We start from the raw sequence: 27,826 nt of genomic DNA, 5'->3' as shown, positions 1-27,826 counted from the left end.
GTCCCCCTCCAGTATTTGTAATTTGTTTTTTGTTTTATCTACTGGTAGGGGTCCCGCCTAACCCCCCACCTCCGGGTGGTTTTCAATAAAAAAAAAAACCCAAAACCCTAAACCCTAAACCCTAAACCCTAAACCCAAAACCCTAAACCCAAAACCCTAAAACCCTAAAACCCTAAAAACCCTAAAACCCTAAAAACCCTAAACCCTAAACCCTAAACCCTAAACCCTAAACCCTAAACCCTAAACCCTAAAAACCCTAAACCCTAAACCCTAAACCCTAAACCCTAAACCCTAAACCCTAAACCCTAAACCCTAAACCCAAAACCCTTAAACCCTAAACCCAAAACCCTAAACCCTAAACCCTTAAACCCTAAACCCTTAAACCCTAAACCCTAAACCCTAAACCCTAAACCCTAAACCCTAAACCCCTAAACCCCTAAACCCTAAACCCTAAACCCTAAACCCTAAACCCTAAACCCTAAAAACCCTAAACCCCAAAAACCCCAAACCCCCTAAACCCTAAACCCTAAACCCTAAACCCTAAACCCTAAAAAACCCTAAACCCTAAAAAACCCTAAACCCTAAACCCTAAACCCTAAACCCTAAAACCCTAAAACCTAAACCCTAAACCCTAAAAAACCCTAAATCCTAAAAACCCTAAACCCCTAACCCTAAACCCCCAACCCCCAAACCCCTAAACCCCAAAACCCCAAACCCTAAACCCCAAACCCTAAACCCCTAAACCCCAAACCCCAAACCCCAAACCCCAAACCCCAAACCCCAAACCCCAAACCCCAAACCCCAAACCCCAAACCCTAAAACCTAAACCCTAAACCCTAAACCCTAAAACCCTAAATCCAAAACCCTAAACCCTAAAACCCTAAACCATAAACCCTAAAACCCTAAACCCTAAACCCTAAAAACCCTAAACCCTAAAAACCCTAAAAAAACCCTAAACCCTAAACACTAAAATCCTGAACCCTAAACTCTAAACCCTAAACCCCAAACCCCAAACCGTAAAAACCCTAAAAACCGCAAAAACCCTAAACCCTACACCCTAAACCCGTAAGCCCCTAACCCCTAAACCCTAAACCCTAAAAAACCTAAACCCTAAACCCTAAACACCCTAAATCCTAAACCGTAAAAACCCTAAACCCTAAATCCTGAACCCGAAACTCTAAACCCTAAAATCCTAAAACCCATAAACCCTAACCCTAAACCCTAAACCCCAAACCCCAAACCGTAAAAACCCTAAAAACCGCAAAAACCCTAAACCCTACACCCTAAACCCGTAAGCCCCTAACCCCTAAACCCTAAACCCTAAAAAACCTAAACCCTAAACCCTAAACACCCTAAATCATAAACCCTAAATACCCTAAACCCTAAATCCTAAATCCCTAAACCCTAAACCATTGGTAAGCCGCTCTGAATTGACCAAGCCACTACGTCTTTATCTCGACAATCTGTAGCCAGAGTTTTAGTAGAGCATGATGTCACCCATCTTCTGTTACCTCGGATTCGGATCCGTGTGGGCGATTTCAGATTTTGGCAGAATGTCGTGTATGAGAGAATCTCACTTTATTGTGCTTCCTACAAGCACCTTGGCCATGCCGCTGAGACGTGCTATGTGGCTAACCCTGGCCTTCGACCCCAACAGTCCAATAGGGCTTCTCAGGCCAACCCACACATGAGTAAGGAAAGAGAGGCCCCTCCTCCTCTTCCTCCAGGAGGCTCTTCTCCTCGTGCTCCAAACCCGACCCCAGAGCACTCGAGTTTGGCTATTCAGATCATGGATTCTGGGTCTCCGATCACTGTGATATTCCCCGTCGGGGCAGATGTCCCCGACTCCGCAACCGCTCCAGACCTGACCCCTGTTTCTCAGGATTTTAGGGCTTCGGATTTAGGAGCTAGTTTGCCCTGCGATAATGGAGAGATCGCTGACCATCATATCCCTACAAATTTCTGATCTTTTTCGGATAACCTCGACATGACGGCTGTGGGATTTAACACCCACTGTACCGATGTTCCTTATTATGTGGAGATCAGCAATGCAGAGGATCAGCATTTTGGGTATCATGGGACCCACCAGCATTCCGAGAGCCAGAGTTTGGATGATCGCAATTCTGATGAGCTATCGAAGCATGATGGTTATTTCTTGTCCGCTCCTGAGGACAACCGGAGACCAGATCACGCACCTGACTATAGTGTTACTCAGCGACACACGAGGAAGGGATTCAGATTACTCACTGGCCGCAAATACCGCAGGTGATTTTCGGTCAGGCTGAGTTAGTTTTATTTTTGTTGTATTCAGTTATTAGGCTTTGCCTTATTTGTCTCATTTCTTGTTCTGCTCTTTTTCTAGGAGGTTTTAGTTTATGTCCCCCTCCTTTGTATTTTTTTTCATCGACTGATTTATATTACAGGTAAGGGTCCTTGCCTAACCCCCTACCGCACTAGTGGTTTTTAATAAAAAAAACCCTAAACCCTAAACCGCTTCAGATCTTATCCAAGCAGCACACAATACTCACGCAAGGCAGGAATCGGGATCTAAGATTTGTTAGATAAAAGTTCAAGAGAGAGATTATGGGTCGTGGAGTCAGCAGCGGTGGAGGATAAAGTTCTTTGGGGTACCTTTTTGGAACCGGAGAGGCTTCTCTAGCAAAACCCACTCTGAAAACTACTGAAGTTCCTCGGAGCCAAGTTGAGCCTACAAACACTGGAGCTTCTCAAAATGCTACCACAGCTGCACCAGCAGCAGCACCACCTGCAGAAGTCAATAAGCAGATTCCAGCTGGAGTTCCAGGGAACAATGTCAACAACTATTTTCGCGCTGATGGGCAGAACTGTGGCAATTTCCTCACTGATCGTCCTATAACTAAGGTGCATGCAGCCCCTGGTGGAGGATCTTCCTTGGATTACCTGTTTGGCGGTAATGAGAAATGAGGCCCTAGGTTGAGGTCGGAACCTTTGCTGACGGATGCTTTAGCGACCTTTGAAGTTGAGGCAAAACAATTCTGAATCTGTTAGATAATGAGAGATAATTTTATTTGTATCGTGTAATATACTTTTATCTTGGAGGATGTGTTGGGTTATGCTGAACAGTTTAGACTTTGAAACTTAAAATTCGGCATGTGTGAACAGCTTCACAATCCCATTGGCAATGTAACAAAAGATGATTAATCCTGCATTTCATTTCCATAGTTTTTTTTATACGAGAGCGGAGCCATACAGTATGATTCTCTCGGTTCCCATAAGAGATGCTCAAATGAGATTTTTCATTTCGTAAAAAAAAAATAAAAAACCTTAAACCCTAAAACCCTAAACCCTTAACCCTTAACTCTTAACCATAAACCCTAAACCCTAAACCCTAAACCCTAAAATCCAAAATCCTAAAACCCTAAAACCCTAAACCCTAAAACCCTAAAACCTTAAAACCCAAAACCTCAAACCCCAAACCCAAAACACTAAAAATCATAAACCCTAAACCTTAAAACCCTTAAACCCTAAAACACTAAACCCTAAACCCCTAAAACCTTAAACCTCTTAAACCTTAAACCCTAAACCGTTTAGGGTTTAGGGGGTTTAGGGTTTAGGGTTTTTAGGGTTTAGGGGTTTAGGGTTTAGGGTTTAGGGTTTCCGGCGAGTGATCTCTCACCACCCCCATCAAATTGTTCCCCTCTCACCGATCTATGTTTCCCTACCTTCCGTGAGAGATTTCGTGGTGATTTAAAGCCTCTACGCTCTTTTGAATTTGTAGTTCACTATTCCTGCTACAGTGTTGTTCTTAATTGCTACAGTTCCTATTCTTCATTGCTACAATACCTTTGATCGCTACAGTAATCGTTTGCTACTGTATCTTTGATCATTACAGTAACCATTTCGACTACAGTATTTTCAGGTTACTATTCACATAATTGAATTTTTGGTGCATTTTTGCATTAGTCTTCCGAGGGCTCCCTTTGCGCAACTCGGCCCGAATGGCTTCTCCGGCTATAGCCGAGGGCCATCCGACTACTTCATTGGAGTTCCCACCACTCCCGTCATTTACTCAAATGGCGTCAAAACCGCCTACTGTTCAACCCCGCAAATCTTTTGTGGATGTCACTGCCGGGTCCCAAAGCTCTGATCCGGCCATCGCCTTCAGGCAATCTTCCACCCATAAAGGCGAACCTGCCATATTTTTCACAGAGGAAGAAATCAACGTCATAGCTGGTGATTGACACTAAAAAGTGTACATTTAATAATGATACAATTATTAGTTTTTCATTTATTATGTCGATTAATGCGTTCATTATTTATAAATTATTTTAATACTCCCCAAATATATTTTATGTTAAATTAATTCGTAATTTGTGTTAATTTTTATCTTATAAATATTTTCAGGAATAAAGATGGAATTGGAATTGAAAGCGGGAACAAAGAAGAACTACTGGAACAAAAACTGAAGAGATGTAATACTAAATAATAAATAAAATAAAATAAGAACAAAAACATGTTGGTGATGGTCAGGAGGCCATCCCGCCTCCTGACCATCACACAATTCAATATATATATATAATATATAAAAATAAAATAAAATATTAATATTAATAAAATAAAAGAAAAGAAGACGATTCTCTTGCCTATAAAAGGCAAGGGGATGCAGGCGAGAGAGGAAGAAGTTAGAGCTGATTTTTCAAAAGCCAAGAGAGCTAAATTGAGAGCTGAAGCCGAGACTGAAGATTTTCTTTCTTTCTTTGTTTCTTTTCTTTTCTTATTTCCGTTTGTATCAATTTTCTTTGTAATATATTTCAAAAAGTTTATCAAATAAAAAGAGTGTTGTGTTTTCTTTCAATATGAGTAGCTAATTTTATTAAGCTGAGGTGAAGGGTGAAACTCAATGTTTTAAACTATTAATTATTATTATTTTCTCAAATGAGTTTTTAAGTTTATTTAATTCTTTTTTAATTATTTTTAAGTCATGTTAATTTATAAATCTCACTGGATTTTATGGTATTTTGACATAATGTCGACACATTAATATAATGTGGCACATTAGGTACTTTATTCTATATTTATCCACACACATAGAATTAAATGATATAATAATTAATTAGTAAAAGTGAGGCAAAATATAAATGAGAGAGTATTAAAATTATAGTTTGAATACAGAGAGTGGATCCTAAACCTTAGCTTATTTTTAAATCAATTTCAAATAATTTCTTTGCCCCGCAATTAATTTTCTTAGTTTTACTAGATTTAAAACTCCATGTGGTTCGACCCCGGTCTCACCGGGTTATATTATAACTAGACACTCTTATACTTGAGAGTAATACACTTTTGAGTCGTGTCAAGTTTTTGGCGCCGTTGCCGGGGAGTTTTCTAAAGGAAATTATCAGCCATATACCTGTCATATTTGGGTCCACTATCAGCGGATATTGGGGATGCCAGAGCTTAGTTTCATGTCTCCCCGTGCGCTGCTTCTTATCCAGAGACATCGTGCCCATTCTCGGAATCATCTTCGGGTCCTTCTGCCTTGCTTCATTTTGTGGCAAGTTTGAAAGGCCCGAAATGCTTACCGGTTCCACTCGCAGTCTTTTTCTACTGATGCAGTTATCTTTCAGGTTGGATCTGACCTTAAACTTGCTGGTTCTGCTTTCTGCTTTTGGCTTCAAGCCTCCCCAACTGAGGGGAGTCTTGGATTCCCGGATTATGGAGGGATTGAGAGTTTTGGTTATCCCTAAGAGGCCGATTCAATTAATTGCCTGGACGAGACCGTCTCCTGGAGTGGTCAAGCTGACTATGGATGGTTGCTCGAGGGGCAATCCTGGGATGGCTGCTTCTGGGGGCATCCTCCGGGATCACCACGGCGTAGCTTTAGCTGCATTTGATTTTTTCTTAGGCCACAAGCCCATCTTATATGTTGAGCTCATGGCAGTTTGCGAGGGTTTGGAGGTAGCCACTCAGCTTGGCCATTCGGTTCTTGAGGTAGAGTCGGATTCGGCTATGATAGTGTCATGGGTTCACTCTCAAGGTCCAGTTCGATGGGATTATTCTTATCCTCTGCGTCGGGCGTGTCGCCTGATTTCCTCAGCTTCCGTTCACGTGAGACATGTCCTTCGCGAGGCTACTTTTGCAACAGACTTCCTGACCAACTGGGCGTGCTCTCATCGGTCTAGTCGACGTTTCTTTTCTCTTCAGGAGCTGCCTAGAGGCTTATCGGGTATTCTCCGCACAGACGCTCAGTCGATCCCTCATGTGAGACGATAGGTTTTTTTCCTGGTTCATTATGTATTTCATTTTCTCTTGGAGGTTTTGGCTCATGTCCCCCTCCTTTGTATTTGTTTCTTTTTCGGATTTATTTGACAGGTAGGGATCCCGCCTAGCCCCCACATTTTCTTTGGTGGTTTCAACAAAAAAAAACCCTAAACCCAAAACTCTAAACCCTAAACCCTAAAATCCTAAACTCTAAAACCCTGAACCCAAAACCCTAAACCCTAAACTCTAAACCCTAAACCCTAAAATCCTAAACTCTAAAACCCTGAACCCAAAACCCTAAACCCTAAACTCTAAACCCTAAATAGGCTTTTTTGGCTTGTTTTTTTAACAAACTCCCAAACAACTATGGAAGCCTCCCAGATGGCGGTCGAGTAAGGCCTTGCAGCACCCTTGGTGGTCCAAGGAAAGGCTCAGTAGAGAAGAACGGGGTTCATAAACCCCCTCAGGCCAAAGGCTATAGTACACTAGTTTCAGGCATTTTTCCACATGCCCCCCTAAGGTTGCCCTGGAATTTTCGAACGGGCCTCTGCACGTACCTTCCCATGGGTAGCATAATGCCCTCGAAAAAGACAGGAGTCCGTTTTGGGGGGGGTCTGGGCGGAGTTCACTCCAAGGTTCAAATGAAAACATGACTTTCGACCTATTTTTATAACAAAATCTCCAACAACTATGGGAGCCCCCCAGACGACGATGGGCCAGGGTTGTACAACATCCTTGTTGGTTCAAGGAATGTCCTAGTGGAGAAGAACATGATTCACATGTTGGGGAATTCAACTTCTCTCCTTACCCCCGCAGGCCAAAGGCTATAGCACACTAGTTTTGGGCCTTTTTCGAAATGCCCCCAGGGGCCACCTTGAAAATTTGGAACGGGCCTCTACAAGCACATACTTACGGTTGGTATGATGCCCCCGGAAAATATGGGAGTCCATTTGGAGCCTCAAAGGGGTCAAGGCGGAGTTCACTCCAGAGTTCCATCGAAAACATGCTTTTTTGACATGTTTTTTGAACAAACTCGCTAACAACTATGGGAGCCCCACAGACGGCGGTGGGCAAGGCCTTGCAGCACCTCCGGTAGCCCAAGGAACATCCCAGTGGAAAATAACGGGGTTCACATGAAGGGAAACCCAACTTTTCTCTTCCCCCTAGAAGGCCAAAGGCTCTAGCACACCGATTTTGGGCATTTTCAACATGCCCCATGGGGTTACCGTGGAATTTTCAAGCAGGACTCTACACGCACCTTCCCGCAGGCAGTGCAATGCCCATGGAAGTGATGGGTGTCTATTTGGAGCCCCAAAGGGGTCTTGGCATAGTCCACTCCTAGATTCTATTAAAAACGCTCTTTTTCAACTATTTTTTTGAACAAACTCCCTAACAACTTGGGGAGCCCCCAGACGGCAGTGGGTAAGGCCGTGTAGCACCCCTAACGACCTAAGGAAAGTCCCAGCAGAGAAAAACAGTGTTCATTTGGGGGGAACCGAACTTCTCTCCTCACCCCCTATGCCAAAAGCTATAGCACACTCGTTTTGGGCCTTTTTCGAAATGCCCCCTAGGGCCGCCCTGGAATTTTGGAACAGGCCTCTGTACGCACCTACTTCTGGTCAGTGTAATAGCCTTCGAAAACACGGGAGTCCATTTGGAGCCCCGGAGGGGTCTGGGCGGAGTTCATTCCAGGGTTAAACTGATAACGGGCTTTTTCGACCTGTTTTTTCAACAAACTCCCTAACAACTATGGGAGCCCTCCAGACGATGGTGGGGCCGGGCCTTGCAGTAACACCGGCAGCCTAAAGAACATCTTAATATAGAAGAACGAGGTTCACTTGGGGGGGAACCCAACTTCTCTCCTCCCCTCAAGGCCAAAGGCTCTAGCACACCGGTTTTGTGCCTTTTTTTAGCATGCCCCCAGGGGCCGCCCTGGAATTTTGGAACGAGCCTTTGCACGTACCTTCCCGCAGATTGGGCAATTCTCCTGGAAAAGATGGGAGTTCGTTTGGAGCCCCAGAGGGGTCTTGGCGAAGTTCACTCCAAGGTTCAACCAAAAACGGACTTTTTCGACTTGTTTTTAGAACAAACTCCCCAACAACTATGGGAGCTCCCAGACGGCGGTGGGGCAGTGCTGTGCAGTACCCCCAGTAGCCCAAGGAACATCCCAGCAGAAAAGAATGGGGTACACATAGGGGCGACTCAACTTCTTTCCTCACCCCTCAGGCCAATGGCTATAGCACACAGGTTTTAGGCCTTTTTCGACATGCCCCCTGAGGCCGCCCTAGAATTTTGAATGGACCTCTGCACAGACCTTTCCACGGGTGGTGCAATGACTCTATAAAAGACGGGAGTCCATTTGTAGCCCCGGAGGGGTCTGGGCGGAGTTCACTCCAACGTTCAATAGAAAAGGGAATTTTCAGCCTGCTTTTGGAACAAACTCCCCAACAACGACGCAAGCCCCCCAGACACAAATGGGACAGGGCCTTCCAGCACCCCTAATGGCCCAAGGAATATCCCAACGGAGAATAATAGGGTTCATATGAGGGGAACACAACTTCTCTCCTCACCCCCCAAGCCAAGGGCTAGAGTACACTGGTTTTTGGCATTTTTCCACACGCCCCCCAGGGCCGCTCTGGAATTTTTTAACGATACTCTGTACGCACCTTCCTGCGGGCAGCATAATGTTCCCGAAAAATAAGAGAGTCTATTTTGTGCCCCAGAGGGGTCTAGGCGTAGTTCACTCCAAGGTTCAACCGAAAACGGACTTTTTCATCCTATTTTTGAACAAACTCCCCAACAACTATAGGAGCCGCCTAGACGGTGGTGGGGCAAGGCCTTGCAACATCCCTGGCAGCCCAAGGAATATTCCAGTAGAGAATAACGAGGTTCACATGAGTAGGAACCCAACTTCTCTCCTCTCCCTCGGGCCAAAGGCTCTAGGACACCTATTCTGGTTCTTTTTCCACATGCCCCCTAGAGCCGCCCTAGAATTTTAGAACGAGCCTCTGTACGCATCTTTCTGCGGGCGGTTTGTTGCCCCAACAAAATACAGGAGTCCGTTTGGAGCCCTAAAGGGGTTTAGGCGGACTTCACTCCAAGGTTTAACTGAAAACGGGCTTTTTCAGCCTATTTTTGAAAGAAACTCCCCAACAACTATGGGACCCCTCTCACAGCAGTGGAGCAGTGCCTTACAGCAGCCCCGGTGGCACAAGGAACATCTCAAAAGAGAATAACGGGGTTCACATTGGGGGAACCCAACTTCTCTCCTCACCCCTCCAGGCGAAAAGCTATAGCACACCGGTTTTTGGCCTTTTACCACATGCCCTTCAGCCCTTGTAGGGTTGCCTTGGAATTTTGGAACGGAGCCCTACACGCATCTTCTCGTGGGTGGCGTGATACCTTAGGAAAATATGAGAGTCCGTTTGGAGCGTTTTCGGCCTGTTTTTGGAACAAACTCCTCAACAACTATAGGAGCCTCCTAAATGGCAGTGCGGCTAGTCTTTAAAGCACCCTCAACGACCTAAGAAACATCTTAACATAAAAGAACGGGGTTCACATGAGGGAGAACCCAACTTCTCCCCTCACCCCCTAGGCCAAAGGCTATAGCACACTGGTTTTAAGATTTTTTCATCAGCCTCCATATAATTTTGGAACGCTTCTACATGCACCTTCCTAGGAACGGTACGATGCCACTAGAAAAAAAAAGGAGTTCGTTTGGAGCCCCGAATTGGTCTGGGCGAAGTTTACTCTACAGTTCAACAAAAAACATGCTTTTTCTACTTATTTTTTTAATTAACTCCCCAAAAACTGTGGGAGCCTCCAAACAGCGGTGGGGCAAGGCCTTGAAGCACCCTTGGCAGCGCAAGGAACATCCCAGGGGAAAAGAACGGGGTTACTTTTGTAGAGAAACCTAACTTCTCTCTTTGGGACCTAAGCCGAAGGTTATAGCGCACCAGTTTTAGGTCTTTTTCATGGGCCTCCTTGTGGCTACCCTAGAATTTTTTAATGAGCTTTTGTATGCACCTTTTAGTAGGCAGTGTAATGCCCAAGGAAAATATGAGAGTCTGTTTGGAACCCCAAAGTGGTTTTGACAGAATTTATTCTAAAATTCAGCCAAAAAAATGGCTTTTTTGGCTTATTTTTGTAATAAACTCCCTAAATACTATAAGAGCCTCCCAGACGACGGTGGGGCAAGGCCTTGGAGCACCCCCAGCATCCCAAAAAAAAGTCCCAAGGGAGAAGAACAAGATTGCTTTTTTAAAGAAACCAAATTTCTCTCCTCAAGCCCCCAAGCCAAAAGCTATAGCACACCGGTTTTGGGCCTTTTTCATGGGCCTCTATGGGGCTGCCCTGGAATTTTGGAACGATATTCTGAAGGTACCTTCTCGCAGGCAACGCGATGAAAAAGGTGGGAGTCCGTTTGGAGACCCGGAGTGGTTTTGGCAGAATTTATTCAAAAATTTAACCCAAAAAAACTAGCATTTTCAGTCTATTTTTGGAATAATCTCATCAAAAACTATGAGAGCCTCCTAGACGGCGATGTAGAAAGGCATTGAAGCACCCACAGTGGCTGATGGAATGTCCTGTAAAGAAGAACGGGGTAGATTTTGTAGAGAAACCCAACTTCTCTCCTTGGGCACCCAGGCTAAAGTACATCAGTCTTGCGCCTTTTCCATTGGCCTCCCTGTGGCTGCCCGTGGGAAGGTGCGTTCAGAAGCTAGTTTCAAATTTCCATTGTAGCCCCAGGGCGGCCCATGAAAACAACCCAAAACCGATGTGCAATTGCCTTTGGCCTGGGTCATAAGGAGAGAATTTGGGTTTTTCTCCAAAAGCAACCTCGTTCTTCTCCCTTGGGACATTTCTTGGGCCGCTGCGGGTGCTCCAAGGCCTGCCCCACCATCGCCTAGGAGGCTCTCATAGTTTTTAAGGACATTATTCCAAAAATAGGCCAAAAAAGCTGTCTGGAGTCCATTTGGAGCCCCAAAGTAGTTTTGGCGGAATTTATTCCAAAATTCTGCAAAAAAAAAAAAAACCAATTTTTTCGGCCTATTTTTGGAATAATCTCATCAAAAACTATGAGAGCCTCCCAGATGACGGTGGGGCAACGCCTTGGAGTACCTCTGGCGGCCCAAGGAATGTCCCAGGGGAGAAGAACGGTGTTACTTTTTTAGAGAAACCCAACTTCTCTCCTCATGACTCAGGCCAAAAGTAATAACACACCGGTTTTGGGCATTTTTCATGGGCCGCCCTCGGGCGGCCGTGAAAATTTGAAATTGGCTTCTGAACGCACCCTCCCGCGGGCGATGACACCTAAAAAGACGATAGTCCGTGGAAATTTCCAACCACTTTCTAGTTTCTCTCATTATTGTTTTTCCTTTTCGACTTTTCTCGACAATATGTTGGAATTCGCTTTTGCAAGTGGGCAGGAGGTAAACCACTTGTGGTCTATGAACTCATGTTCGCTGTTTATAATAATATTGGGTGTTATTGTTATGAGGACATATTGGCATGATTAATAATAGCAGACCCCAGGAATTAGCTTTGACAACACTGTTCAGTCTTGAAACTAGAGAATATTAGACTATCAGTCCGTCATATTCGGAAAGGAATGGCCATCCAAATTCAAGATTATTCCCTTTTGGCTAGCTGCTTGCCTGCTTCATTGGTGCTTCAGTATTGTAATAGTAACAGAGGATCAAGCAACACTGTTTTCCAACTTTGTTAGTCTTGGTGCATAATGTTGTTAGGCACAATTAAACTTTTATTAAAAAAGAAAAAGATAAATAAATCTTTCTCTACTCTTGTAATGACAAAGGACTTGAATATATATGCATTGTTTGGTTGAAGAAATACTTTCAATGAATCAACTGATCACCCAATTCTACAGTGGTGATTTTTTTTCCCCTCTGTGTCGAGTACGAGTACTTAATAAGATGATTTAAACCAAAAACAACGTGGGAAAGTTCATTTCCAGAAAAGAGCATTAGTATTATTTTTTAGCTGGCGAAAGTTAACTGGAAAGGAATATCGTTATAGCAATGTCCAACATTTTAAAGAAAACAAATGGGCCTTCTTTCTCGCGGCATTTATGCCTTTTTTTTTTTTTTCTTCTAATGCAGCAAGGTCTTCAGTTTCAATATTGTTTGAGAAATTATTTTGTTTTATAAAAAATAAACACCAGCGACAGCCGTGAAAGACAAACATAGAATTTTAATATTTATTTACTACAGGAATCCAAAAGACAACAACAGATTCCTGCTTATTACGAAATAAGTAAAGCTTTCCCATTCACCGGCAAGCTATAGCATAGATCACTTCTTTATCAATTAATCCTGCAAAAGAAACACAGAAGAACAATGGTTAATGTGCATAGGGAAATCTAGAATACAAAAAAAAAAAAAAGAGTGAAAGAAAGTACTTGGAACAATCGACATTGGGTGAAACAGGAACAGGCAAGGTGATTCCGCAGTTGGTAGGGAGTGCCTGGGCTAATTGGGAATTAGGATTCATTTTCTGGGCTGCTGTCTTAATGCATCCACAAGCGGTTTTCTTATCAGCAGTGCTTGTTGCAGTAGATGCAAGAGCTGAGGCTCCACTGCAACATGCAGCTGGTGGTTTCCCAGATCCACTCTTAAGGTAATTCACACAAGGTCTCAGGTCTTTCAACACATCACTACAAGAAATTGCAGCCTCTGACTTAGGAGTAAGAAAGAGAAACATGATAAGAGCAGCAATGGCTGAGACTACTACCCTTGAGGAGTTCATGGTTACTAACTTAAGCTTGCTCTTCATTCGTTCTGACTTTTTATAGAGAACTTATTGGAGCGAAGCTCACGAGTAAGTTTCAGAAAATTTATGTAAACTTTTTCACTCATTTGATTTAATTTTGGAGTGCAAGAAAGAGAGAAAGCAGTGATCATGATTCATTAGTTTTTCTAGACATTAGGTAGGACTATCACCAAGCAGGGTCTACAAAAAATTTATGAAAAAGCCAATGCAAGTGTACCGCCTTAACTTGTACACTAAAACACGAAATAGAAACACGCTTGCGTTGCTTCAATCTTGCCTTGCCGTCCAGCAATTTTATGGTTACTTAGACTGCTCAACTTAAATTAATTAATTTAAAATTATATATAATAATATTTTAAAATCTTATATAACGTATAAGAATAAAAGATTAAGAATTATATAAATTTAGATGAAGTTGATGTAGCAACTGCCACCTTTTATTTTTTAATTCTCAGGTATCAATTGCCACGTCTGCACGATGCTCTTGTTCGAAGTCTTTCTAGGAAGGGGAAGGACTTAAACATTGATAATCGCATTGAAAGCTAAATTGTTAGTTACGTATTCTAAAACAATCACAACAATTAATTGTTTAAAATGTGCACCGAAATAGGATTTCATATCATAGGTCACCACACCAGACAATTAATGAGCCGTGTTGCACATGCCTGGATTTCTCAAACACCAAAGTGGCTGAATGGGCTCCGCTCCAACCCCTCTGCTTACCATTCGGTACCTCCATTCATTCAACCGATCCGTTGCTTGTGCATATCTCTTGATGCCCGTCTCCTCATCGCGATTACCTGACCACAACGTCTCTGCCATTGCTGAAGTTCTCGGCCAAAGGCGGACATCTAGAACTTTTGGGTCAGCTTGCTCGGACCATAATGCCACCTCCCCACCAATCACCATTTTAGCCTCTTCCTCACTGAGCCCATATGTTATGTCGTAATCATAAATGGTTTGCCATGTTTTGAAGGGTCCACACCATGAGCCACCGTTATTTGCAGATGAAGAAGGCTGAAGCTGATCATACTGACTATCGTTCCCAAGAAAGTCCCCATGACCACAATCCAAATAATAGAACTCGGATGACGAGACAATGGCCCTGTATCCGGCATCAACAATCCTTTTGGTGTTATTGGGACCATTGTTCCATGTTTGTAAGATAGTATGTTCCTTGGGAAGAAATGAGGGGCGTACATTAACATTGTCATCCAACAAAACATCCTCCCAATACACCACTGTGCGATTAAAGAACACAATGTAAGGGAGTGTGGAGCCAACAAACTTCTCAAGAAGTTGACTAAGAGTTCCACCATTGGATAGGAAAGACTGAATGGTCGAATCGGCTTTCCAACAACCAGGGATGATTTCATCAGCTCCCGCATGGTAGAATGCTTCTGGGAATAAGTTGACTATATCATTGATTACATTTTTCAGGATTTTGTACGTTTTTGGATTTAAGGGGTTTAGATGACCAGTTCCTGGTTCTGATGCAAGTCGGTTTGTCCAATTACTTTCAGCTGGCCACCAAAACTTGTTTGCACATGTCACAATCTCTGGGTATGCTTCTGCCCAAGATCCAGTGTGCCCCGGAGAATCAATTTCAGGAAGAACCCTCACACCGTGTGTCAAACCAAACTCAACTATCTTTTTGACGTCATCAGGAGAATACTGCATGTCATGACCGTAAGACCCCTTGGCAGCAAGATCAGGCTCAGATGGTAGCACCAATGGAAATGAATGTGAGTCGGTAATGTGCCAATGGAATACATTCATTTTGTTAAAACTCATTGTCTTGATGGTCCTGAGAATGTCATCCACTCCATAGTAATTCCTGGATGTATCAACCATCAGCCCCCTGTGAGCAAAAAGTGGAGAGTCCCACACGTATAATCCGGATGCCACCAGCAAATTAGGCTTCCCCCAAACTAGCTGGGAGAATGTCTCAAGACCTCTCATGGCTCCCCAGACTGTGTGCGCTGTCAGGTTTGCGATGGAGGCATCAGCAGGGATGCTGAGTGTGTATGTCTCGTTCACCCCATGCTGTAGCGGAGTTAAAAGACTTTCCACAGTGATAAAGAGGGTGTGCAAGGCAGAGGACGATGAAGTGGTGATGTTGATTAATGAAGGGGTAACTAAAGGTTGGTGGTGCTCAGTCTTGATCAGTTTTAGGTAACGATTCGCTGCGGATGAGAGATAAAAATGTTTAGGTGAAGAGATGGCGAAGCTGGGGGAGAGGAGATTGGCCCGTGGTTGTGTCGTCCATGACATTATTCTTGGTTTTGGCCACACGTTTATCCCATTCCCACCTCCACCGGCAGACGCTACTGATGCGATGCATAGTTGCAAAATGAACAGTGAGAAGATCAATATGATTGCGGGAATAACACTACCATGAGGCATTGAATTTTTTCTACTATTACTGCCAGTCTACAATATTTCTCTCTGTCTACATGCCGTATCTCTCTATGACTATTACTATATTTATAATAAGGGTGAGGTCTGAGCAAATAACAAATACTTGATGATGAATTAATAATATTTATGTTGCTCTTCTGCTGTTTGAAACTAGACTTGTTTTTATTTGCTTTGTTTGTTGGTCATTTGGAGTTTTGCACTTGATTTCTTGCTCCGATACTACTTAAATCCCCTTATCCCCTTATATTAATTAAATTAAAAGTTATAGCTTAACCTAAGATTAATCATAATCAACTTAACCATGCGATTAAGTTCATTTTAGGCGGCTTTCCTGTTCAGCTCTTCTATTATATGTATCAACAGAAAACAGTTCGAATAGTATTTTGTTTCTTTCTAAGAATCTTCTGCGTGGTTTCGAGCAAAAACATCTCTTTTGTCTATCACTATAATTATTTTATTTTCTCTTTCCTATTCCTATCTTCCCCTTTATGCTTCCTTTTTTAAACACTATAACAGTAAAATTTTCCGTAAAATTTTACTTTTTCAAAAAAAAAAAAAAATCACGGCTCAAGTTATTATTAGACCTATGCTTAAATGAAGAGAGAGTCTTAAATGAGTTAAACATACTACCACATTTATAAACTCATCTAATATCTTTTTTTTTTTAAATCTCATACACGCACAAATATATAATCCTCTCATGTGAACAGGAAAATACGGATTTCATACAAATTTACTAATATACTGTAATATTTTTATTCAATTAATAGTAAATTTGCACGAAATCCGTATTTAGACATAGACACTAAAAAAAAAATTCTTGTATTTTAATTTATTGCTTAATTTAATAAAATAAGGATCCCTTATTTATAAATTTTTCTCTCTGTACATATATATCCATTTTTAAATTAATCGATAATAAAAATAATGATTGTTGGGATCTATAACATAAGAAAATTTAAAATAAATCACTTTTGTTTCATTGAAGGGGTAGAGTTATGCTCACGGTTTTGATATAGGATGTTACATACTTTTTCCCTTGAGGACCTGGCGTCTTAGTGAGGGTCATTGAAAAGAATTGTAATAGTACAAGCTTGAAAAGCAAATAAATATTGTTCGCTTTAGGCATATAATCCGTCACGGTTTTATTATTAGTCTTTACAACCTAAAACACGTCTATTTAGTTAAGAGAACCCAAGGCTTATAAGCTAGTTCACGAATAATGTGATAGAAAAAAATGATGCCAGCTTTGCCAATCGTCTCCAACTCTCGGCAGCAACTACTTTGAATCTTTGATCCCCTCAGCTAACTTTTGACTTCCAACCGGCCCTTCTGTCTGTATAGATACTCAAATAAAAAGTCGCCACATTCGTTGTTTAAAACTTATAATATACGATTCCCTTGTAGTTTGTTTATTTATTAATTACAAGTAAATTAATAACCGATCTCCATTTTTTTTTTTTTTGTATTTTTTTCTATCGTTTGTGCTTCTGGTAACTTCAACTTTGGTGGTTGAAGAAAAAAGTTTATGAAAATAAATCAAACAATGGATGCAATTAGTAGAGGAACGTATATAATGAACTTTATCCCATGAGAAAATTAAAGTATCATGAGAAAAGTGTAAAATCATTAAAAAAAGGAAAAAAAAGAAAAGAAAAAGCATGTATAAAAAATATAATGACAAACAAAGGTATTAATCCAACATATATGTAATAAGCCATCGTTTGACATTAAAAAGGAAATATATGTTTTCTAGTCAATATAAAATACCCAATCACTAATCCTAATAATTTGAACATTGATCCAATTAATTACCAAATGCAGCATTGAATGGTAGTTAAAAAGACAAAAGTGTTTGAGAAAACATTCGAGTGATTGATGAGATGCCTCAATGACAACTCTTTGTAGGAAACCTAGGATTCATGATCCTGATGATAGAGCAACAATTAATTAGAGAAGCCTAAGAGTCCATCTAGTATTGAGGTGTAACCACAGCTGCTACCAAAAATATATATATATTGTAAATATAAAATAAAAGTTTATTGTGTATAATAAATATGATTGTAAATAATATTTTAGACAGAACTAGTTAAAATAATACAAATATTTTATTAAACAATTGTTCACCTTAATTTAAAAGTCATATTTAGAAATTCGTTTGTATTTTATCAAATATATTACGATTGTTTGATTTATCAAACATTTTACAACGCTTTTAATAGTTAAATGGAGATGGTTTGGGAGCAATTGAATATTGCAAGGTAAACCCAAGCATCCCCGCACCCGGTTATTATTAATTATCTGAAACTCATTCATCTTCTTAGACCTTATTATTAATCGCCGAAAAGACAAGCAACTGCTAGTATAAAAGCAAAAGGAAAAAGACAGCTTGGTGTGTAAGAGAAGTGAAATTTGCTAAGAAGAGATACGATCGAAGACAATTTCATTGGCTTGCTTGCACGACAATTCCTTCGGTTGGTTCATTTGTTTGCATTCCTTTCAGAATTAATATACTTTTAATTCGCTCGCTAGCAATATTATTCATTCTCCTTCTAGCTTAATTTTATTCTTCCCAACATATCTTTCTTTGAATTTAAGAGATACGTATTATGGGGAATAATTGCCTTAACAACTGCAGTACTCCTGCAACAAATATCGCCAAGAAGAAGAGCAAGGGTTTTCCAATTGAAACCACGTTTAAGCTTCCCGCTCCGATACCAACATGGCCGCCAGGTACTTAACTTTCATTGCATAACCATTTATATCAAAATTTGTTTATAAAGGAACTTTTTTTAAAGTGGGATCAATTGCCCACACTCCCTTGAATGTAAATCCGCCCTTATATATATTCAGTTAGATTTCAGTTTGTACACATATTGTTCAATAATGATTGATATATGTATATATGTGTTTATGCAAGCATGTCGCAGGTGAAGGGTTTGGGAGTGGAACAATTGATCTTGGTGGATTACAAGTGCGTCAAATAACATCTTTCAAGAAAATTTGGGCCACCCATGAAGGTGGACCAGATAATGCTGGCACTACATTTTTTGAACCATCAACCATAGATATCCCTCCAGGTTTCTTTATGCTTGGCTGCTACGCCCAACCCAACAACACCCCTCTTTTCGGATGGGTTCTTGCTGCTAAAGACAGCAGTGGTTTAAGCTTAAAGAAGCCTGTTGATTACACTCTTGTTTGGAGCAGCGAGTCTTTGAAGATCAAGCAAGATGGGGTCGCCTACGTCTGGCTACCCACACCCCCCGATGGGTACAAAAACGTTGGTCATGCCATTACAAACTTCCCTGAGAAGCCTGCCTTGGATAAGATGCGCTGCGTTCGGTCTGACTTCACTGATCAATGCCAGACAGACACGTGGATATGGGGTGCAAACAAGTATGGGCTCAATGTCTTTTCCGTTAGGCCCAGTGTTAGAGGAACCGAAGAAATGGGTGTTAGTGTAGGCACGTTTGCGGCCCAGATTAATGGAAATGATAATAGTCCTACTACGTCGACGACTCTCGCTTGTCTGAAGAATATTATGGCCAAGTCCAACTTATCATCCTACAATTACATGCCTAATCTGCAACAAATTGAGACGATGGTTCAAGCTTACTCTCCTTATATTTACTTGCATCCTGACGAAAAATACCTTCCGTCTTCTGTAAGCTGGTATTTTGACAACGGGGCATTACTATACAGAAAGGGAGAGGAGTCTAAACCAATCCCAATTGAGCCGATGGGTTCGAATCTTCCACAAGGAGGCTCCAATGATGGTGCCTATTGGTTGGACCTTCCTGTAAATGACAAGGCCAAAGAGCGAGTCAAGAAAGGAGACCTACAAAACTCACAGGTTTATTTACACATTAAACCCATGCTGGGAGCAACCTACACTGACATAGCAATATGGATCTTCTACCCTTTTAATGGACCTGCGAGAGCTAAAGTTAAGTTTATTAATAATATCCCATTGGGAAAGATAGGTGAACATGTTGGTGACTGGGAGCATGTGACATTAAGGATCAGCAACTTCAATGGGGAACTGTGGAGGGTCTTCTTGTCGCAGCATAGTGGAGGTACTTGGGTGAATGCATCAGAGCTTGAGTTTCAAAGTGGCAACAAACCTGTGACCTATGCGTCCTTAAATGGTCATGCCATGTATGCAAAGCCTGGACTAGTTTTACAAGGGAGTGGCGGGATTGGAATTAGGAATGATACAGCCAAGAGCAGGATGCTGCTGGATACTGGACGTCATTTTTCAATTGTTGCTGCTGACTATTTATCGGGCTCTGCCTCCGTTATCACTGAGCCACCTTGGCTCAACTATTTTAGAGAGTGGGGTCCCAAAATTAGTTATGACATTTCCCACGAGATAAAAGAGATTGAGAAATTATTGCCTGGAAAGCTGAAGCCTGCTTTTCAAAAGTTTGTCAACAGTCTACCAAATGAAGTCTTGGGAGAGGAAGGCCCGACAGGTCCCAAAGCCAAAAGCAATTGGAATGGAGATGAAGTTTAATCGAAGCTGTCTGTGTGTGTGTATACATACATACATACATACATACATATATATATATATATATATATATATATATATATGTGTGTGTGTGTGTGTGTGTGTCTTTATTTATCTTCATTTTGTTAAAAGTTAAAGTGAGGATGCACAAAAATATAAAACTTATAAATTTTAAGGTATTAGATATTATATTTTATTTGTTAGTAACATCATCTCTTTATTAAAATGAAAATGCCCATCATTTCCTCGTATTAATTAAAGATTTAAATTTGTTAAGCCTTTATAATATTGTAAACTATTTTATAATATTACAAATATATATATATATATGGGCGTCCTCTTTCTTTTTCATGCAGACATGTTAAACCATGCGGTTTAACAAAGTCAATTTTAATACTATTAAATCTCACGGTTTTATAGCGTATCGAAAATTAACTCAATAAAACCACACGGCTTAACAGTATTTCTGCATTAAAAGAATGAAATTATCCACCGTCCACCTGTTTTTTTTAACTTTTTCAAAAATACACAATTCTTTTTTTTTTTTTTGCTGGAATCCACCTGAAGTTACATATCTTTTCATTTTTCCACTTCCGTTTAGAGACCGTTAAAAAAACTAATGAAAAATTATATAAATGACTTTTTTACCCTCAAATGTAAAAGATAAATTATCCACCGACCACCTATTTTTTCGTATTTTTTAAAAAAATACACAATTCTTAATTTTTTTTTTTTTTTTGCTGAACTCCACTTGAGGTTATATTATTTTGCATTTTTCCATTACTGTGTCGTTGTGAAATGATAATTTTACCCTTATGATGTCAGTAAAGTTCTAACAGTGTTACAACGAGAGTGGATCATTCAATGTATGTACTTCTTGATAACCATAAAACAAAATAAAAACTACTGATGCCCAATATTGGAAGCGCTGACCAGAAATTAACGATTCGCTGACCTTGAGAGAAATTAAGAATTTGGGGGTGTTAAAATGTGATGATTATGAGCCTCCCACCGACCAAAATGAAATCAGCCCCTTGATAAATAGATGATATGCCTGCAGAATGATCTCCACTCATATGCTCTGATTCAATAACCCTTATAATCCTTGTATCATCAATATGCATTTCTGTTATCAATGAAAACACAAGGAAATAAGTAGTTACTATAGCTACACAAATTTCCAACTTATATCTAGGAACCAGATTTAAACAGAACCAACTGGAGGTAAAGATTTTATGTGAGTTAAACAATAGTTTGTCTCTTAGGAATAATGAATACGTTGTGGTCAAACTCTCTTGTGATTTGAAAACCACATAGTGGCCAGCTTAGAACTTTTTTACAACCCAACTTGAACTAGGATTACTCTACTGGAAAAGGGATTTATCAATGATGAATACACAATATTACATAGTTCTATTGATATCATTACCCGTAATTGCTGGCCTGCAATGCTCACCTCTCTCAAATTCACTGCCGAAGAAAGGGAACATACTGAGAGGCTACTGTGATGCATCTCCTGCTCCTTCTCCATGTGGCCTTGTAGTGATATATCAGCCTCAGGTTTCCAAGGTTTTGGCTTAGATAAGGTGCATCTATGACACTTCTATTTCCGTGGTGTTAATTTAACTAATGCAATTTTAAATAATTAAAAAAGTCTTTTTGGTTTTAGTTTTGCTTTATTTTTTTCATGTTTTTTTTTAAGTCTTACCTCTTAATCGAATAGAATAAATAGTTAAAAGTATAATAAGAAAAAAATGATAATATTAATTTTTTTTTCAAAGCCGCGCGAAGTGCAATTCTATTTCCTAGTTGATAATAATTGAAAGCCTTACCTCACCAAGTTTCCAATATTTAGTGGCTTACTAAATAAAATCATCTACTGTATTTATTATATATCTTGAATCTCTTTGGCGCTAAAAATAATAACTACATATATATATATATGTGTGTCTTAAGGTAATGAAAATCAAGATTGACAGCCACCAAAATCAAACGTTATGATCTAATTTACGTTTTTATTAAAGCGAGAGAATAGCGATGTATATATATACATATATCCAGCTCTACAGGTCAAATACTATTAGTCAAACTCAACTAAAATATCGTTCTTTTTTTTTCATAGAATATCATGTTTATTGTTCAGAAAGAATCCTTCTTAGTGATAATGGTTAATTAATACCACATTATCCATATGTTCTTTAGTAAAATTCTGTCACATATATTGAATTGTAAATGTGATATAGATTTTGATATCACAAACTTTTATTGGATCCGTGTATAAATTATGTGGATTGACTACTTTTTTCCTCATTGGCCCTTTTTTTTCTTTCTTAAAATACAATAGTCTAAAAAATTTATGGAGTCATTTTAAATGAGGGGATGTTGACTGGGGCCTTGTAAAATCGGATTTGTGGCATTAAGTCAAAAATAGGATCAAGTTAATTTGTTTTCTAATATCCTGACCATTTCAAAAAGAAACAAAAGCAACACAAAAAGGGGTGAGGATATAAATGATATGAAAGACCTAGATTCCAGTCAAAGCTGCGTAAGAAGTTATATGATAAATATTATGAAATCCCGGGAAATCAGATAAAGGTCCTCACCCATCTCCATATAAACCTGCTGCATACTTGTTCTTGAGTCAATCGTTACACTTACACCTATACTCTAGAAGCTAACAATGTATTAACACAACACAACACATACAAGTACATACATACATATACATATTATATAAAAATTAAGGGGCAAGGGGCAATTCAGGCCGGCAAGCACATTTCTCAGATATAAAAGGTTGGATAATTACATTTGTCTCCATTTGATATATATGGATCTTTTCGCTTATACAATAGAACGAGAAAGTTGTATTTCTGTTAATATATAATAGTATTTGATTTATTTTACACATGCATACATTATACACACAACGTTTTAGTTTGGTTCTCAGGCTGAGCCAGGCCTGCATGCATAAATAAATTGTATGTCGTTAATAATTTTTTACTAATCAATAAAAAGTTAAAAAAGATTAGAATTAATAATATGCACTGTTTTCAACATTAAGTGAGTAAGCAGGCCGGCAAGAGACAAACAAAGCTGATCTCTTTCGTAGTTTCCCGTGGCATTGACAATATATATATATGACAATTACTTTGCTTAATTAATATTGTACTTATATATCTATATATATAGTGGTCGGGTACTGTGTAGCAGAAGGAGAAAAAGAATAATGGAAGGAGGAGGAGGAGGTGGAGGCAAAGTTATTAACAATAATATAAATAACGGTGGAGAAGTGAGGAGAATTCACATCGTTTACTTCCTCAGTCGTCTGGGTCAAGTTGATCATCCCCATCTCATTCGCGTTCATCATCTCAGTCGAAACGGGGTTTATCTGCGAGGTAATACGTATTAATTAATTATTATATATTTGTTAATTATTTCTCTTTCTTTTTTGTTAGTTATTACTTGCTTACATATGAGATTTATTCTGTTTTTGATGAGCGAGCGACGGTTGCTGATTTTTTTTTTTAATTTCAAACGCTTAAGATGTTAAAAGATGGCTAGCAGAAGTGCGAGGTAAAGATATGCCTGAAGCTTTCTCTTGGTCCTACAAGAGGTAAATTTCATTCATTGTATGTTGTTTGTATATATCAATATCGATTGCCAATTAATTAGTTCAGCTAACTTAGGTAGCTAAAATATAAGCAATTAATTAACTTTTTTTGGGTTTTTTTTTTTTTGGTGGGTATTAATTTGTGTTGTAACTAATTAATGGTGGCTTGGCGCGCGCGATTGCAGGAGATACAAAAGTGGATACGTTTGGCAAGACTTACTGAATGATGATCTCATTACACCAATCTCTGACAACGAATACGTTCTCAAAGGATCCGAAAGTCTTCACCTTCCCTGCTGTACCACTACTTTTGGTATGTACGTGCACCTGCCTGCGTAATTGCAGTATTTTATATATATACATATATATATATATATATATTCCAGTCAGAAATTTTAAAGTGCAGGAAAGTACGGGAAACCTTTAAAACCGCATGGTTTTAAAGGTTTAAAACTGTAAGCCTTTAAAACCGTGCGGTTAGCTTTCTTAGACTTTCCCGCACTTTAAATTCCCTGACCAGAAAACTACTATATATATATATATATATATATATAAATGTTCCAATCAGGAATTTTAAAGTGCGGGAAACCTTTAAAACCACATGATTTTAAAGGCTTAAAAATGTAAGCCTTTAAAGCCGTGTGGTTTTAAAGCTTTCCCGGACTTTCCCGCACTTTAAAATCCCTAACCAGAAAACTACTATATATATATATATATATAAAATAGGCGGATGCTAAGTTACGTTTAATATAACTTACACCACACACAGCAACAGTAGCACATTGGTGGAACCCGCAACTGTTGCTGTGTGTGGCATAAGTTACGTTAATCGTAATTTAGGGGAATCCTATAAATTAATAGGAGAACATATAAAATATATAATAAACTGAACAGATAATATATTAACGATGAATTAATAATACAGATACCTGTAATTTATACGATGATGAAAAAAATAAAGTTGGCATGTTAAGAAATGATGAAGAGGCAATAACAGCTGAACAGCAAAAGCAACCAGCCTGCTCACGCACAGAAGTCAAAGAAGAAGAAATTCAGCAACTTGAAGATCCAAAAATGGAAACCCCACGCTCACAGTCACACGTCCAAGAGCAAGAATCATCACCTGTCTATGCATATTCATATGGCTCGGCCTGTTTAGAGAGGTCAACTTTGACGGACGATACTATGAGTATGAAGCATGAAAGAGAAGACACAAATTATAATATTAATCATATTAATCTCAACAAATTAGTGCCAGCATCGTTAACACAAAAGTCTAAGTTATTAGATTATTCCTATTCCTATTCCTCAACCTCGTCCTCCCCTTCATTTTATTCGGGTTTGTTGAATAAGAAAAATAGCAAAAAGACAGCTGAGAACAATAATTATTATTATAATAATAATAAAGACAGCATAATTCAGAAAAAGGGTACATTGCCTTCATCTTCGTCTTCATCGTCGTCCAAATCCAATAAAAAACTATCGTCATCGTCGTCCAAATCCAATAAAAAACTATCGTCATCGTCATCGTCAGCGCAGTTTGCAAAGAGCAAGAGTTGCTCAAATGGAGCTTCTAACATTTTGCGCAATTTGATGAAATGTGGGGCCGTTGATACTAAGAATGGTGTTGTAGTCAACGTTAACCGGCCTCCTGCAGCAGTAGTTGAAAGCAAACCTAATACTACTCGTTTAAGCAAGTCTGTCAACCTTCCTCCAGCAGTCCTCGATACTACTGGAGATAACGATGGGGCTTTGAATTTAATTTGTCGGGGAGATCAACATCAACTTGGTGGCTCTGCTAGATTTTTTGTCACTACTACTTCTACTTGGAATAATCAACATCATCCACTATACGGAGCTCGGTAGGTACTCTCTCACCATGTATATACCATCATCTGTCTTAATATTATTATTATTATTCAATTTGGCCTGCTGCATTCAGGAAGAGCTTTGATGGCACAACGAGTACGACTGCTTCCAATAATAAAAACAAGGACGGATTCGCTGGCCCAAAACCTGTTTCTTCTGCATACCATTACAATTACAAGCCAGTTGGTGGACCCACTTGCTCGTAAGATCATTATCACCTTACATATGTATGTATGTGTTTTAGGTAGCTCGTAACTAGCTAACTATTAGTCCAACTGCTTAGCAGATATATATTATCCCTACCTACTCTCCCACTACCCTAAATTCACAATGTGGCAGGCAATGCGGCAAACTATTCAAACCAGAAAAATTGCAAAAACACATGAAGTCGTGCAAAGGAATGAAAGCATCATCAAAGTCCAGTTCTACTGCAGAGCCAGTTTCTTTTGAGAAGACATCATCATCATCATCAGGTCCACCGCAGAGTCTGAGATCTACGAATTTATCTCCTCAGCCTCAGTCCTCTGGACAGGAACCGTCAACTTCTTCAAGTTACTTGTTAACCAACTGAATTTTCCATTGCAAGGGAATATTTATGAACTAATTAATTTCATTTCAAGTATATACTAAGTATTGGGAGGGAACAATTAACTCTTTTATTTTCCTTTTTATTTATATTTCTTCTTCTTTTTTTAATATTTTACTCATGTAAAGTGAAAGGATATACTAGTGCACAAGTTGTTTACAATCATGCAAGAAACTTGAGATCCAGAAAAAGACACCCCCTAATTCCCTATCTTAAATCTTAACCGAAGAACGTGTAGAAGAAGAATAACATTGGAATTGGAACCTTCATTAATTTTCCCTCAGTGCACTACTAATTACCTAACTCCAACCTCACAGCAATTTCTATTACAAGCTTAATGCTTCGGTGTTGAGGAATATTCCGTTTTAAGGGACTAACCTAAAAATTATTATCAGCTATTCAGATCTTTCAGATCGAGAACACTAAGACCATTCTTCATACATTTTATGCATCAATAGGTGGTTATGCACTCCTGCGGATAGCTAGCTAGCTAGCTAGCTGCCCGAGTAATGAAACAAAAAGGCATTCCAAAATTATAGCTAATCCTAATTACATGAAGCCACCAGATAACCAAAATAACTGTACATAATCCATTTCATGACTTTGAAGGATAAAAGGGTTACAAAATGCAATTTCCTCCAGGTCAACTTTCCTAAATTAGTAAATACTCAGTAAAAAGAGTACATGCCGTGCCTAAATAACTCCTGGCCAACAGAACCCTCTTTGCAATCAAAACCTAAACTGCCAATGGGCAATGGCTGCTCGAATCTGAAATTAGTCACCGATACTGAATGCATTAAACTTTAATTAGTCACTGATACTTAATTCATTATATCATCTACTGACCAGCAATGACAGTGGAATCAACATGCTCAAGTACGAACTTGTACAGCTTCTTTCTCATCTCATCTATCCTTGCATCAGCCTCTATTCCACCCCCAACTAGGTCATCCAACCATTTATTCACCCTTTTAAGCTGCTTAAAAAGCCAATGCAAAGGAAATAAATTCTGGGAATCATTCACGCAAGGCAAGTTCTAGATACTATGGTAGCTTCTTATCAGATTAGAGTTGCTTGCAGGTGCCATCTCCCACTCCAACAAAGCCATATCTTCCAAGCACAAAAAATACGAATCCTGAAAGAAAAGAAAAGACTAAGGGAGGTGGATTAAAGGAGGCAGCAATTTTAGCAAATAAACTTCTCTTGGTTTCTAATCAATGGTTCTTGAAGCACTTGGAAGGTTCATTAAACAGTATATACTTGGTTTCATTCCAAGTATATACCTCCTTTTCATAGTAGATATTGTTGAGATATAATTAGAAATCTAGTAAATTGAGCAAGAAGGTGAATGAAAAGGTGCTGAGATGCCTTCCTCCAAAGTTTGATCATGTAGCAGCACCCTTAAAATGACATCAAATACCCTACCCACATTATTTTCATATGCTCCCAGTCAAGTTCCAATATTTGAAGGGGTACATTATGAATATTGGAGTAATCAAATGGAAACCTTTTTCCTCTCTCAAAATTTATGGGATATTGTTGAAGATGGATATGCTGAACCACCAGAATCTGCAAGTTCTTCATATTGGACTCCAGCACATCAACAGCAGTACAAAGAAAACATACAGAGAAATGCCACGGCACTTCGATATATCTAGCAAGGTGTTAGTAAGTCAATTTTCCCTAGAATATTTGGTGTCAAAAAGGCCAAAAATGCTTGGGAAATCCTAAAACAAGAATTTCAAGGTTCCGAAAACGCAGTCACCATCAAGTTACAGACTTTGTGGAAAGAGTTCGA

General features: G+C 39.6%; 4 protein-coding genes and 1 pseudogene across 4 annotated transcripts; 3 read left to right on the top strand and 2 right to left on the bottom strand.

The window, feature by feature from the left end:
- The first annotated feature begins 2,568 nt into the window (after positions 1-2,568).
- LOC112498995 (protein SPIRAL1-like 3) lies at positions 2,569-3,150 on the top strand (annotated as a pseudogene).
- A 9,057-nt stretch (positions 3,151-12,207) lies between these two features.
- LOC102619607 (non-specific lipid-transfer protein 8-like) lies at positions 12,208-13,047 on the bottom strand. The gene is made up of 2 exons (XM_006482729.4): positions 12,659-13,047; positions 12,208-12,572 (listed from the first exon to the last, which is right to left on the bottom strand). Exons 1-2 carry the CDS (start codon positions 13,030-13,032, stop codon positions 12,563-12,565), a joined length of 384 nt encoding a protein of 127 aa, XP_006482792.1. The 5' UTR covers positions 13,033-13,047; the 3' UTR covers positions 12,208-12,562.
- Positions 13,048-13,464: 417 nt separating this feature from the next.
- On the bottom strand, positions 13,465-15,558 carry LOC102619901 (beta-hexosaminidase 2). The gene has a single exon (XM_006482730.4). The coding sequence runs from the start codon at positions 15,433-15,435 to the stop codon at positions 13,672-13,674; it is 1,764 nt and encodes a 587-aa protein (XP_006482793.1). The 5' UTR covers positions 15,436-15,558; the 3' UTR covers positions 13,465-13,671.
- Positions 15,559-17,965: 2,407 nt separating this feature from the next.
- Positions 17,966-20,203, top strand: LOC102620179 (hypothetical protein At1g04090). The gene is made up of 2 exons (XM_006482731.3): positions 17,966-18,183; positions 18,381-20,203. Exons 1-2 carry the CDS (start codon positions 18,060-18,062, stop codon positions 19,964-19,966), a joined length of 1,710 nt encoding a protein of 569 aa, XP_006482794.1. The 5' UTR covers positions 17,966-18,059; the 3' UTR covers positions 19,967-20,203.
- Positions 20,204-23,084: 2,881 nt separating this feature from the next.
- LOC112499017 (protein SOSEKI 1) lies at positions 23,085-26,197 on the top strand. Its single transcript, XM_052439947.1, has 6 exons — positions 23,085-23,358; positions 23,507-23,576; positions 23,759-23,886; positions 24,499-25,435; positions 25,516-25,644; positions 25,737-26,197. Exons 1-6 carry the CDS (start codon positions 23,190-23,192, stop codon positions 26,011-26,013), a joined length of 1,710 nt encoding a protein of 569 aa, XP_052295907.1. The 5' UTR covers positions 23,085-23,189; the 3' UTR covers positions 26,014-26,197.
- Positions 26,198-27,826: the final 1,629 nt, after the last annotated feature.

The sequence above is a fragment of the Citrus sinensis genome, chromosome 4 (assembly GCF_022201045.2).
Source record: "Citrus sinensis cultivar Valencia sweet orange chromosome 4, DVS_A1.0, whole genome shotgun sequence".
Taxonomy (NCBI): domain Eukaryota; kingdom Viridiplantae; phylum Streptophyta; class Magnoliopsida; order Sapindales; family Rutaceae; genus Citrus; species Citrus sinensis.
Note: the sequence above shows the minus strand (reverse complement) of the source record. Positions and strands in the feature narration are given on the sequence as shown.